Source organism: Protomyctophum bolini (assembly GCF_963924005.1).
Source record: "Protomyctophum bolini genome assembly, chromosome: 13".
In the NCBI taxonomy this organism is placed as follows: Eukaryota; Metazoa; Chordata; class Actinopteri; order Myctophiformes; family Myctophidae; genus Protomyctophum; species Protomyctophum bolini.
In genome coordinates, this window is record NC_137874.1 from 43849118 (window position 1) to 43864321 (window position 15204).

Sequence of the window (15204 nt, forward strand, 5' to 3'; positions counted from 1 at the left end):
ACTAGTATATAGATCCAGGAGAGGTCAGTGTGTTACTAGTATATAGATCCAGGAGAGGTCAGTGTGTTACTAGTATATAGATCCAGGAGAGGTCAGTGTGTTACTAGTATATAGATCCAGGAGAGGTCAGTGTGTTACTAGTATATAGATCCAGGAGAGGTCAGTGTGTTACTAGTATATAGATCCAGGAGAGGTCAGTGTGTTACTAGTATATAGATCCAGGAGAGGTCAGTGTGTTACTAGTATATAGATCCAGGAGAGGTCAGTGTGTTACTAGTATATAGATCCAGGAGAGGTCAGTGTGTTACTAGTATATAGATCCAGGAGAGGTCAGTGTGTTACTAGTATATAGATCCAGGAGAGGTCAGTGTGTTACTAGTATATAGATCCAGGAGAGGTCAGTGTGTTACTAGTATATAGATCCAGGAGAGGTCAGTGTGTTACTAGTATATAGATCCAGGAGAGGTCAGTGTGTTACTAGTATATAGATCCAGGAGAGGTCAGTGTGCTGTGAAGATGCAGTTTTACTGTTAACACTTGCCCTGCGGAACACGCTAAACCCCGACTTTTGTTTTATATATTTTATTCGCCGTTTGTTTTAAAAACTTTTAAGACATGCATGGTTTCCCTCTGACAACCCCGGTGACGTCGTCACGCGTTTGGATCACGTGACGCTCGGATTCTCAGGGCTTCTGGGAAATGGAGGCACAATGCCAAAGTCTACGGTGCGTAATGGCGGGCCGCAATCCTTTGAGCTCTGTTCCCCGTTGGAGTTGTTTTGAATCGCGGTGGTTGAATTTTTTTTTTTCACTCAAAAACAAACAATGGAACTATTTTCAACAATCGCAACAAGGTGATTCTTCAAAGGTTAGTGAAAAAGTGCGGCAGGGAAACGATGTTTATTATCGATTCCCGTGAGAGTCGATTAAGTTAAGATGAGACATTTTGTCCCCCTCCAGACATCAGAAGAACAAGCGGGCTGCACATGAACTGCTGACCAAGTTGAAGGACAACCGAGAGCTGCAACACTTCCTACAGGACGGACAGGAGGTAATATTATGATACTTGTACTCTGTCTGTACTAGATGGACAGGAGGTAATATTATGATACTTGTACTCTGTCTGTACTAGATGGACAGGAGGTAATATTATGATACTTATACTCTTGTCTGTACTAGATGGACAGGAGGTAATATTATGACCCTGTGGACCAACCAGAACATGTTATACTGTTGTGTTGTTGTGTAGTTGACCCTGTGGACCAATGAGAACATGTTATACTGGTGTGTTGTTGTGTAGCTGACCCAGTGGACCAATGAGAACATGTTATACTGTTGTGTTGTTGTGTAGTTGACCCTGTGGACCAATGAGAACATGTTATACTGTTGTGTTGTTGTGTAGTTGACCCTGTGGATCAACGAGAAGATGCTGACGGCTCAGGACATGTCGTACGACGAGGCCAGGAACCTCCACAGCAAGTGGCAGAAGCACCAGGCCTTCATGGCCGAGCTGGCCTCCAACAAGGACTGGCTGGACAAGATCCACAAGGTACTCAGTTAGGGAACGTTATCTGATAAAGATCCACAAGGTACTCAGTTAGGGAACGTTATCTGATCAATAAATGCACTAGCTTTCTTCACAGATGTGTTCATAAAGGTGTCTACAATCACCTCTCCACAGACAGCTGCTGCTAAGTAGCATGTGACGTGTCAAACTGTGGGGGTTCTCATGATTCTGAATCCACTGCAAGCATTTATTTTGCACAAAAAGAACCCACTCCTTGGGCTAAAAACGGCCATAGCCACTTTTCCACATTTTCCAAACCTCATCACATTTGTGATGTCATGCCTTTAGGAGGCCCGGGCTCTGGTCCAGTTGTAGAACAGTTCTAACCATGGTCCCTGAGGCACTCCTCCAGGAGAAGATCAATTAAGAACAGTTCTAAGATAAAGTAAGATAAATTAAGAACAGTTCTAAGATAAAGTAAGATAAATTAAGAACAGTTCTAAGATAAAGTAAGATAAATTAAGAACAGTTCTAACCATGGTCCCTGTGGCACTCCTTACAGGAGGAGATGCATTAAGAACAGTTCTAACCATGGTCCCTGTGGCACTCCTTCCAGGAGAAGATACATTAAGAACAGTTCTAACCATGGTCCCTGTGGCACTCCTTCCAGGAGAAGATACATTAAGAACAGTTCTAACCATGGTCCCTGTGGCACTCCTTCCAGGAGGGCCAGGCTCTGGTGCAGGAGAAGCCGGAGCTGGATCCGGTGGTCCAGCAGACCCTGGCGGAGCTCCAGCGCCAGTGGGAGGACCTGGAGAGCACCACCCAGACCAAGGCCCAGTGCCTGTTCGACGCCAACCGGGCCGAGCTCTTCACCCAGAGCTGCTCCGCTCTGGACGTGTGGCTGAAGAACCTGGGAGGACAGCTGCACAGCGACGACTACGGCAAGGACCTGACCAGCGTCAACATCCTGCTGCAGAAACACCAGGTGAGGAGCTCTAGAGACCTGTTTATAGATAGAAACACCAGGTGAGGAGCTCTAGAGACCTGTTCATACATAGAAACACCAGGTGAGAAGCTCTAGAGACCTGTTCATACATAGAAACACCAGGTGAGAAGCTCTAGAGACCTGTTCATACATAGAAACACCAGGTGAGAAGCTCTAGAGACCTGTTCATACATAGAAACACCAGGTGAGAAGCTCTAGAGACCTGTTCATACATAGAAACACCAGGTGAGAAGCTCTAGAGACCTGTTCATACATAGAAACACCAGGTGAGAAGCTCTAGAGACCTGTTCATACATAGAAACACCAGGTGAGAAGCGCCGAGTGATGGAACCAACAACCCCTGCCAGTGTGCCAGTGACCACCACCACCCATCCACACAACCCATATTAGTGCAGTGGATGGAGGGTGATCACTGGTACACTGGCGTGAGGTTTGTTGTGGGCGTCCCCCTTGGTTTTGCAAGCTCCTGATGAAAACCAGGTTTTACACACAGACCCCTTTTCCACCGGTTGGTTCCCAGTGGGAACCGGTTCAGTTCTTTTCCACCGGTTGGTTCCCAGTGGGAACCGGTTCAGTTATTTTCCACCGGTTGGTTCCCAATGGGAACCGGTTCAGTTATTTTCCACCGGTTGGTTCCCAGTGGGAACCGGTTCAGTTATTTTCCACCGGTTGGTTCCCAATGGGAACCGGTTCAGTTATTTTCCACCGGTTGGTTCCCAGTGGGAACCGGTTCAGTTCTTTTTCACCGGTTGGTTCCCAGTGGGAACCGGTTCAGTTCTTTTCCACCGGTTGGTTCCTAGTGGGAACCGGTTCAGTTATTTTCCACCGGTTGGTTCCCAGTGGGAACCGGTTCAGTTCTTTTTCACCGGTTGGTTCCCAATGGGAACCGGTTCAGTTCTTTTTGGTTTTTAGTCCATGAGCCAGAGCTCCAAAATTGGTGGGCAAACTATACCCTATATTAAATTGTTTATAGGATCAATACAAGTAAATTAATACATGATAACCCTTCCAACAGTAGTAGCTCTTTCATATTTTCGACTATTTTGCATATTTTCCTACATAATGACTCATTTGCATATTTTAAAATGTAAATATTATAATACAATAAATCATTGTCTTCGTGTAAGTACTCAATAGGGGAAATTTCATGGTGATGATAATCTAATATAGGTATGGTTTTGCTACACTCAATTCATAATTACCGTTTCAATTTTGGAGCTCTGGCTCATGGACTAAGAACCAAAAAGAACTGAACCGGTTCTCATTGGGAACCAACCGGTGGAAAAGGGGCCACAGTGGAAAAACCAACAGGATATATCCTTATCTGCTAACTCTTCTGACTAGACCGGAAATATATATATTTCAAAGCAAACATGTTGCTTCTGGGAGGGAGGGGGGTCCCTGGAACAACATATTTTCAGATGGGGGTCCGCGGCCAAATACATATAATTCTGGGGCTCCTTGACATGAAATAGTTTGAGCACCACTGACATTAGAAACATAGGGTTTTAACCCTGTGAGAACCACTGACATAGAAACATAGGGTTTATTCCTGTGAGAACCACTGACATAGAAACATAGGGTTTAACCCTGTGAGAACCACTGACATTAGAAACATAGGGTTTTAACCCTGTGAGAACCACTGACATAGAAACATAGGGTTTAACCCTGTGAGAACCACTGACATTAGAAACATAGGGTTTAACCCTGTGAGAACCACTGACATAGAAACATAGGGTTTAACCCTGTGAGAACCACTGACATTAGAAACATAGGGTTTAACCCTGTGAGCACCACTTACATAGAAACATAGGGTTTAACCCTGTGAGCACCACTTACATAGAAACATAGGGTTTTTCAAGAAAACTGTCGTGATTTAGAAGACATTTGGTCACTCTGGTCTCAACGGGCTCTGGTTCTGCTGTTAGACATTTGGTCACTCTGGTCTCAACGGGCCCTGGTTCTGCTGTTAGACATTTGGTCACTCTGGTCTCAACGGGTCCTGGTTCTGCTGTTAACCCTGTAGATGCTGGAGCACCAGATGGAGGTGCGTGAGAAGGAGGTTCTCTCGCTGCAGTCCCAGGCTCTGGCACTCAGCCAGGAGGAGGCGGGGCTTACGGAGGTCGACGGACAGCAGCGCCGCGTGGCCGACAGCTTCACCCAGCTGCAGGACCCCCTGACCACCAGGAGGCAGCGTCTGCTCGCCTCCAAGGAGGCGCACCAGTTCAACAGGGACCTGGAGGACGAGATCGTGAGTACCGTCTGTCACTAAAGAAAACGAACAAGCTTCTGTTTCTTATTTGAGATGGGGTCCAATAGAATGTGCCGCACAAGTAGGACACAGATGGGGTCCAATAGAATGTGCCGCACAAGTAGGACACAGATGGGGTCCAATAGAATGTGCCACCAAGTAGGACACAGGCATGTTTTTACACAATATGAAACACAAGTAGGATACAGCTATGATGCTGTGATGTAGAACCATTGTGTTATCTGTGTGGAGGTCTTATTGTTGTGTTTCCATACAGCTGTGGGTGAAGGAGAGTGTTGAGGTTTTATTGTAGCTGTGGGTGAAGGTGTTGAGGTCTCATTGTAGTGTTTCCATACAGCTGTGGGTGAAGGTGTTGAGGTTTTATTGTAGCGTTTCCATACAGCTGTGGGTGAAGGAGAGTGTTGAGGTCTTATTGTAGCTGTGGGTGAAGGAGAGTGTTGAGGTCTCATTGTTGTGTTTTACAGCTGTGGGTGAAGGAGAGGATGCCTCTAGCCACGTCCACAGACCACGGCAAAGACCTGCCCACGGTCCAGCTCGTCATCAAGAAGAACCAGGTACTGTTTACATAGAACCAGCTCTGACAGTGTGATGAAAGCAGATCCATGTTGGAACCGTTTGTCCAGTTTCCAGTTCCTAATCCTCTCCTGCGTTTGTCCTCTCAGACGCTACACCGACCACTAAACCCTCTCTCCCTCTCAGACGCTACACCGACCACTAAACCCTCTCTCCCTCTCAGACGCTACACCGACCACTAAACCCTCTCTCCCTCTCAGACGCTACACCGACCACTAAACCCTCTCTCCCTCTCAGACGCTACACCGACCACTAAACCCTCTCTCCCTCTCAGACGCTACACCAACCACTAAACCCTCTCTCCCTCTCAGACGCTACACCAACCACTAAACCCTCTCTCCCTCTCAGACGCTACACCAACCACTAAACCCTCTCTCCCTCTCAGACGCTACACCAACCACTAAACCCTCTCTCCCTCTCAGACGCTACACCAACCACTAAACCCTCTCTCCCTCTCAGACGCTACACCAACCACTAAACCCTCTCTCCCTCTCAGACGCTACACCAACCACTAAACCCTCTCTCCCTCTCAGACGCTACACCAACCACTAAACCCTCTCTCCCTCTCAGACGCTACACCAACCACTAAACCCTCTCTCCCTCTCAGACGCTACAGAAGGAGATCCAGGGCCACCAGCCGCGCATCGACGACATCCACCGGCGCGGCCAGACGCAGAGCCAGGTGGACGGGGAGCGCCAGTCGGCCCTGGAGGGCCGTCTGGCCGAGCTGCAGGACCTCTGGGCGCGGCTCATCGCCGAGACGGACGAACGCCACGCCCGCCTGGTGGAGGCCAACCGCGCACAGCAGTTCTACACCGACGGGGCCGAGGCCGAGGCCTGGATGGGCGAGCAGGAGCTCCACATGATGTCTGAGGAGAAGGCCAAGGTGAGCATGATGTCTGAGGAGAAGGCCACGGTGTAACAATACAATTTAGGCATTTAGCAGACGCTCTTAATCCAGAACGAGAACAACACATGGTAATACATCAAATACAATGGAAATGTGAGAACTTTGTTAAAATGTTGGATGTGCTGCGCTATACCTTTTTGTAATTTTTTATATTTTAATTCCTACTTTTTGTTGTTCTTGGGTGTGCGTGTGTGCGTGCGTGGCTGTGTGCGTGCGTGCGTGGCTGTGTGCGTGGCTGTGTGTGTGCGTGCATGTGTGGCTGTGTGCGTGTCTGTGTGCGTGTCTGTGTGCGTGCGTGGCTGTGTGCGTGGCTGTGTGTGTGCGTGTCTGTGTGCGTGCGTGTGTTCCTCCAGGACGAGCAGAGCGCTCTGGTCATGGTGAAGAAGCACCAGGTTCTAGAACAGGCCCTGGAGGACTACGCCCAGACCATCCACCAGCTGGCCAATAGTAGCCGTCTGATGGTCACTAGTGAGCACCCTGAGAGGTATGTTTGCGAATTCAGTGAGCACTTACTATGAGACCTAGCAGATCATGTCTGTCTGTGTGTCTGTCTGTCTGTCTGTCTGTCCCGCTTTTGTGCCCATATATGGAGCTGAGTGATTTGTGTCACCATGACTCAGCCATAACCATATAAGGAGTCCCCAAAGCAGCTACACGTCCAAAACCCAAATATGTACGAGCTGCGTTCGCTTCCCGCGTTTGCGCGTCTTACTGGTATACTAGTGAGGACCCTGAGAGGTATGTTACACTAGTGAGCACCCTGAGAGGTATGTTACACTAGTGAGCACCCTGAGAGGTATGTTACACTAGTGAGCACCCTGAGAGGTATGTTATACTAGTGAGCACCCTGAGAGGTATGTTATACTAGTGAGCACCCTGAGAGGTATGTTACACTAGTGAGCACCCTGAGAGGTATGTTACACTAGTGAGCACCCTGAGAGGTATGTTACACTAGTGAGCACCCTGAGAGGTATGTTACACTAGTGAGCACCCTGAGAGGTATGTTACACTAGTGAGCACCCTGAGAGGTATGTTATACTAGTGAGCACCCTGAGAGGTATGTTATACTAGTGAGCACCCTGGGAGGTATGTTATACTAGTGAGCACCCTGAGAGGTACGTTATGCTAGTGAGCACCCTGGGAGGTATGTTATACTAGTGAGCACCCTGAGAGGTATGTTATACTAGTGAGCACCCTGGGAGGTATGTTATACTAGTGAGCACCCTGAGAGGTACGTTATGCTAGTGAGCACCCTGGGAGGTATGTTACACTAGTGAGCACCCTGGGAGGTATGTTACACTAGTGAGCACCCTGAGAGGTATGTTATACTAGTGAGCACCCTGAGACTAGGTATGTTATACTAGTGAGCACCCTGAGAGGTATGTTATACTAGTGAGCACCCTGAGACTAGGTATGTTATACTAGTGAGCACCCTGAGACTAGGTATGTTATACTAGTGAGCACCCTGAGAGGTATGTTACACTAGTGAGCACCCTGAGAGGTATGTTACACTAGTGAGCACCCTGAGACTAGGTATGTTATACTAGTGAGCACCCTGAGACTAGGTATGTTATACTAGTGAGCACCCTGAGAGGTATGTTACACTAGTGAGCACCCTGAGAGGTATGTTACACTAGTGAGCACCCTGAGAGGTATGTTATACTAGTGAGCACCCTGAGACTAGGTATGTTATACTAGTGAGCACCCTGAGACTAGGTATGTTATACTAGTGAGCACCCTGAGAGGTATGTTACACTAGTGAGCACCCTGAGAGGTACGTTACACTAGTGAGCACCCTGAGAGGTATGTTATACTAGTGAGCACCCTGAGAGGTATGTTACACTAGTGAGCACCCTGGGAGGTATGTTATGCTAGTGAGCACCCTGGGAGGTATGTTATGCTAGTGAGCACCCTGGGAGGTATGTTACACTAGTGAGCACCCTGAGAGGTATGTTACACTAGTGAGCACCCTGGGAGGTATGTTATACTAGTGAGCACCCTGAGAGGTATGTTATACTAGTGAGCACCCTGGGAGCTAACTCTCTCTCTACCGCTAGCTGTTAGCATAAACCCCAGTTCCCAGTGCCAGCATAATGCGTTCACTTTAAAAAGTCTTAGAGTTTACCACACAGAGAATGACTGTTAGATGCACAGTTTCACTGTTTCCTGGTTCCACTTCATTTCCCCATAGCGTTGTGTTTTCATTGGCTCAACAGCGGACGTGAACTGGGTGTAGCACGTGAAAAGGTGTCCTATTTATGTCCGTGTCCGACCTCCTTCCTGCCGAGCCAAGTGGCCTGCTGAATGTCTTTCCACAGTGGCATGACATAAATAAATAAACTTAGAAGTTAGTGTAACTTTTGTGGGCATGGAGCGATTTCGCCATCTAGTGGCCACTGACGTGCCTGCACGGATGAGACAGAAACATACCAGCAAGTTCACTCCATAATTATATATTTATGTATGTTCATTTCAGTTCAGCAGAAAGGTTTTCAGCTGCTAGTTTTGCTTTCATTAACAATAAGTAAATCTACATTGACACTCTTTTTCGTTCCAGCTGAAAGCTGTCGAGTTAGAAAGAAGCTGCTCTTTATTTTATTTAATTTTCTTATTATAATTTTTTTTCACACACAGTCTTTGTTAGAGACACACCTTCATTTCATCTTCCACGACAACTTTAGAAAAATAGACCCAGGTCATCTTCAGTGTACATTTGAGGCACTTATCTGAAGCGTGTACATTTGAGGCACTTATCTGAAGCTTGTATGCAGAGTGACTTTAAGCGACTTTAAGTGGGTTTAAGTGATTTCACTTGTGTAAAATAAATATCTGTATATTCTGATGACAGTCATACCAGCAACACAGTATAAATACTCCTCTCCTCTCCTCTCCTCTCCTCTCCTCTCCTCTCCTCTCCTCTCCTCTCCTCTCCTCTCCTCTCCTCTCCCCTCCCCTCCCCTCCCCTCATAACCTCAGTCATAACCTCAACAAGTCCCCGGGATTCACAGTTAGAGTGGGTAACAGTGTGGTCACAAATAGGGAAGAGGTCACTTACTTGGGTTTTATACTAGATAACAAACTCACGGGTGAATAAATGGCAATGAAAGTGATCTCAAAGGTCAACCAGAGAACTCGTTTCTTGGGCAGGATATCCCCTTATGTCAACAGCAGTGCTATGAGGACCTTGGCCGGTGCCCTCATCCAGTGCCACTTTGACTATGCGTGTACTTCATGGTACAGAGGCATCTCCACGCTTTTGAAAACAAAGCTGCAGACCTCCCAAAACAAGCTTGTGAGGTTACTACTAAAATTGAACCCCAGGTCTCATCTTACCTCCGCCCACTTTAGTAGCCTGGGATGGCTAAGGGTGGAGGAGAGAGTATCTCAGCTCTCATTGTGTCTGGTCTTCAAGAGGAAGTCCTTATGATCTAGGAAGTCCTTATGATCTAGTTCCCCCCAGTTTCAGGACACTCATGGGAAAAAATGCTTTTTTCTACGCAGCCAGTACTCTGTGGAATGCACTCCCTCCAGCCCTGAAATCCCTAAATTCTATTGCAATATTTAGGAAAGACCTGAAATCATGGCTCCATCTACGCACTCACTGGTCATAGTTAGATTCCGACCCTGGATAGCCCATCTCCCATGCTCAGGACTATTCTCTCAGGGTACCTCTTGTCCTATGTATATAGCTCCCAGCCTTATATATATAAGGATTATTTATTACATGTTCCATGGTTGTTTTGTCTGTACAGTATGTATGTGTATAGTGTCATGTTACAGAGTGGACCACAATGGAAACAAGCGAAGGCCTTTTTGTGTCTAAGTCCATTTGGCGTTTTTTTAAATGATGTAATGTTTCTGTAATTTTCTTAAACTGCCAATAAAGTATTCTCTATCTATCTATCTATCTATCTATCTATCTATCTATCTATCTATCTATCTATCTATCTATCTATCTATCTATCTATCTATCTATCTATCTATCTATCTATCTATCTATCTATCTATCTATCTATCTATCTATCTATCTATCTATCTATCTATCTATCTATCTATCTATCTATCTATCTATCTATCTATCTCTCCTCTCCAGTGAGAGGATCACGCTGCGTCAGGCCCAGGTGGACAAGCTGTACGCGGGTCTGAAGGACCTGGCGGAGGAGAGGCGTGGCCGGCTAGCGGAGCGGCTGCGGCTGACGCAGCTGAAGAGGGAGGTGGACGACCTGGAGCAGTGGATCGCTGAGAGGGAGGTGGTGGCCGGCTCCCATGAGCTAGGGCAGGACTACGAACACGTCACTGTGAGTTTAAACACCTCCCATGAGCTAGGGCAGGACTACCAACACGTCCCATGAGCTAGGGCAGGACTACCAACACGTCACTGTGAGTTTAAACACCTCCCATGAGCTAGGGCAGGACTACCAACACGTCACTGTGAGTTTAAACACCTCCCATGAGCTAGGGCAGGACTACGAGCACGTCACTGTGAGTTTAAACACCTCCCATGAGCTAGGGCAGGACTACGAACACGTCACGGTTAGTTCATGAGCTAGGGCAGGACTACGAACACCTCCCATGAGCTAGGGCAGGACTACGAGCACGTCACTGTGAGTTTAAACACCTCCCATGAGCTAGGGCAGGACTACCAACACGTCACTGTGAGTTTAAACACCTCCCATGAGCTAGGGCAGGACTACCAACACGTTACTGTGAGTTTAAACACCTCCCATGAGCTAGGGCAGGACTACCAACACGTCACTGTGAGTTTAAACACCTCCCATGAGCTAGGGCAGGACTACCAACACGTCACTGTGAGTTTAAACACCTCCCATGAGCTAGGGCAGGACTACCAACACGTCACTGTGAGTTTAAACACCTCCCATGAGCTAGGGCAGGACTACCAACACGTCACTGTGAGTTTAAACACCTCCCATGAGCTAGGGCAGGACTACCAACACGTCACTGTGAGTTTAAACACCTCCCATGAGCTAGGGCAGGACTACCAACACGTCACTGTGAGTTTAAACACCTCCCATGAGCTAGGGCAGGACTACCAACACGTCACTGTGAGTTTAAACACCTCCCATGAGCTAGGGCAGGACTACCAACACGTCACTGTGAGTTTAAACACCTCCCATGAGCTAGGGCAGGACTACCAACACGTCACTGTGAGTTTAAACACCTCCCATGAGCTACGGCAGGACTACCAACACGTTACTGTGAGTTTAAACACCTCCCATGAGCTAGGGCAGGACTACCAACACGTTACTGTGAGTTTAAACACCTCCCATGAGCTAGGGCAGGACTACCAACACGTTACTGTGAGTTTAAACACCTCCCATGAGCTAGGGCAGGACTACCAACACGTCACTGTGAGTTTAAACACCTCCCATGAGCTAGGGCAGGACTACCAACACGTCACTGTGAGTTTAAACACCTCCCATGAGCTAGGGCAGGACTACCAACACGTCACTGTGAGTTTAAACACCTCCCATGAGCTAGGGCAGGACTACCAACACGTTACTGTGAGTTTAAACACCTCCCATGAGCTAGGGCAGGACTACGAACACGTTACTGTGAGTTTAAACACCTCCCATGAGCTAGGGCAGGACTACCAACACGTTACTGTGAGTTTAAACACCTCCCATGAGCTAGGGCAGGACTACCAACATGCCACGGTTAGTTCATGAGCTAGGGCAGGACTACGAGCACGTTACTGTGAGTTTAAACACCTCCCATGAGCTAGGGCAGGACTACCAACACGTTACTGTGAGTTTAAACACCTCCCATGAGCTAGGGCAGGACTACCAACACGTCACTGTGAGTTTAAACACCTCCCATGAGCTAGGGCAGGACTACCAACACGTTACTGTGAGTCTGGTCGGGAGCTGTCTTACGCTTTGTCCTGTTTTTCTGTCGTACACAAGCGGAGCAGCCTTGTCTGAACTGCTGACACGCTGTCACAGGCATCTAAACATATGTTTTAACTCCTAAAATGTTAATATAAAACGGTATGTGTATGTAAAAAGATTTAGTAATTAAAATTGCGCAATTAAAAACAATATAACATGTTTACAATGTATTGGTTTGTGCTTAATCAAACAGTGCTTACTGGCCTTGTTATGCGAGCGCACTTGTGAGATGATTTGGGAGCGCATGCAGTGATGCAGCATATGTGATTATAATATTATTTAAAAAAAAGGCATAAATGGACTGCACGCCTTTATTTCCAAGTGACAATGACAAGCATACAGCTTGCCTATTTGCAAGTAGCAGGCTATAGGCGTAATTCATCCATATGTTTATGATTCGTTCATCAATGATCAAATCACTACATAAACGTTGATTATGACTGCCTTGACGACATGATAGCCTATCTCTCATGCAGGCATCACTGAGTCATCCACAGGACTTTAATGTCACAGCAGTGCGCAGTCTCACGCCTTCACCGTGCACTGCGCACAAATGGGTAAAATTAATATAGGCCAGCCTACAAACTAATTCCATTCATGGCGATGCGATGTCGATGTGTCATGTAGGTGCGTGCGTGGACATGACAGCAAGGCAAGCAAGGTGAGAGGGAAACAGACAGGGTAGGCCTACAACTTTATTTAATTCATGCAGGTGTTTGTTCTTTATTTATTTAACAACACACCAGTTAGTTGGGCTTGCAAGTTGCGTGTGCGTCTGTGTGTGTATGAGAGAGGGGGGTGAGGCGGGCAGCAAGGCATGGGAGAAACCTTTTTTTCCTGTAACCTTTTGTTCCTTTTGGTCATTTTTTAAATAAATGGGACCATAATTTACCAAAAAGAATATTATGACATGAGAAATGAGACTTTAAACCAGTGACTGGAAGCAGAAAGTAAGTAACAGTAAGTAAAGTCTATTAACGACTCCCATAATCGTCTTCCTTTTCGTCCAGATGCTGCGGGACAAGTTCCGCGAGTTCGCCCGCGACACCAGCACCATCGGCCAGGAGCGCGTGGACGGCGTCAACGCCCTGGCGGACGACCTCATCGAGTCGGGCCACCCCGAGAACGCCAGCGTGGCGGAGTGGAAGGACGGGCTGAACGAGGCCTGGGCCGACCTGCTGGAGCTCATGGACACGCGCACCCAGATGCTGGCGGCCTCCTACGAGCTGCACCGCTTCCACCAGGACGCCGCCGAGGCCCTGGGCCGCGTGCGGGAGAAGCACGCCGCGCTGCCCGGAGACCTGGGGAGAGACCTGAACACCGTGCAACACCTGCACCGTCAGCACAATGCCTACGAGCACGACATCCAGGCTCTCTGCGGACAGGTAATATAACATACACCTGGGGACAGGTAATATAACATACACCTGGGGACAGGTAATATAACATAAACCTGGGGACAGGTAATATAACATACACCTGGGGACAGGTAATATAACATACACCTGGGGACAGGTAATATAACATACACCTGGGGACAGGTAATATAACATACACCTGGGGACAGGTAATATAACATACACCTGGGGACAGGTAATATAACATACACCTGGGGACAGGTAATATAACATACACCTGGGGACAGGTAATATAACATACACCTGGGGACAGGTAATATAACATACACCTGGGGACAGGTAATATAACATACACCTGGGGACAGGTAATATAACATACACCTGGGGACAGGTAATATAACATACACCTGGGGACAGGTATGGATATAATATACACCTGGGGACAGGTATGGATGATGTAATATACACCTGGGGACAGGTATGGATGATGTAATATAATATAATATACACCTGTGGACAGGTAATATAATATACACCTGTGGACAGGTATGGATGATGTAATATAATATAATATACACCTGTGGACAGGTATGGATGATGTAATATAATATAATATACACCTGTGGACATGTATGGATGATGTAATATAACATACACCTGGGGACAGGTAATATAACATACACCTGGGGACAGGTAATATAACATACACCTGGGGACAGGTATGGATGATGTAATATAACATACACCTGGGGACAGGTAATATAACATACACCTGGGGACAGGTATGGATGATGTAATATAATATAATATACACCTGGGGACAGGTATGGATGATGTAATATAACATACACCTGTGGACAGGTATGGATGATGTAATATAACATACACCTGTGGACAGGTATGGATGATGTAATATAACATACACCTGTGGACAGGTATGGATGATGTAATATAACATACACCTGGGGACAGGTATGGATGATGTAATATAACATACACCTGGGGACAGGTATGGATGATGTAATATAACATACACCTGTGGACAGGTATTAATAATATAACATACACCTGTGGACAGGTATTAATAATATAACATACACCTGTGGACAGGTATTAATAATATAACATACACCTGTGGACAGGTATTGATAATATAACAAACACCTGTGGACAGATATTAATAATATAACAAACACCTGTGGACAGGTATGAATAATATTATGCACTCTGTGGACAGGTGTTAACTTTCTAAGTGTGGAAACCCCTATGTTAACACCTCCTCCTCCTCCTCTCCGCCGCCCCCTGTAGGTGAACCAGGTGCAGGACGACGCGGCGCGGCTCCAGAAGGCGTACGCGGGGGAGAAGGCGGAGGACATCCAGCGCAGCGAGCACGGCGTCTCCTCCGCCTGGGAGGGCCTGCTGGAGGCGGGGCAGGCGCGGCGGCTCCTCCTGCTGGACACCGTGGAGAAGTTCAGGTTCTTCAACATGGTGCGAGATCTGATGCTGTGGATGGACGGAGTGGACCTTCAGATAGACGCACACGACAGTCCCAGGTAATTATTGCGAATTCAGTGAGCACTTACTATGAGACCTAGCAGATCATGTCTGTCTGTCTGTGTGTCCCCCTTTTGTGCCCATATATGGAGCTGAGTGATTTGTTTGTGATT

At 47.2% G+C, this 15204-nt stretch overlaps 1 protein-coding gene across 1 annotated transcript in view; it reads left to right on the top strand.

The window, feature by feature from the left end:
- sptbn2 (spectrin, beta, non-erythrocytic 2) overlaps positions 1 to 15204 on the top strand; it is a 131945-nt gene that overhangs the window by 98665 nt on the left and 18076 nt on the right. Inside the window, 10 exon segments of the mRNA XM_080780397.1 lie at positions 960 to 1050; positions 1402 to 1548; positions 2231 to 2494; positions 4542 to 4766; positions 5252 to 5341; positions 5968 to 6246; positions 6624 to 6754; positions 10364 to 10568; positions 13190 to 13564; positions 14846 to 15090. Coding sequence (XP_080636523.1) covers positions 960 to 1050; positions 1402 to 1548; positions 2231 to 2494; positions 4542 to 4766; positions 5252 to 5341; positions 5968 to 6246; positions 6624 to 6754; positions 10364 to 10568; positions 13190 to 13564; positions 14846 to 15090 — 2052 coding nt within the window.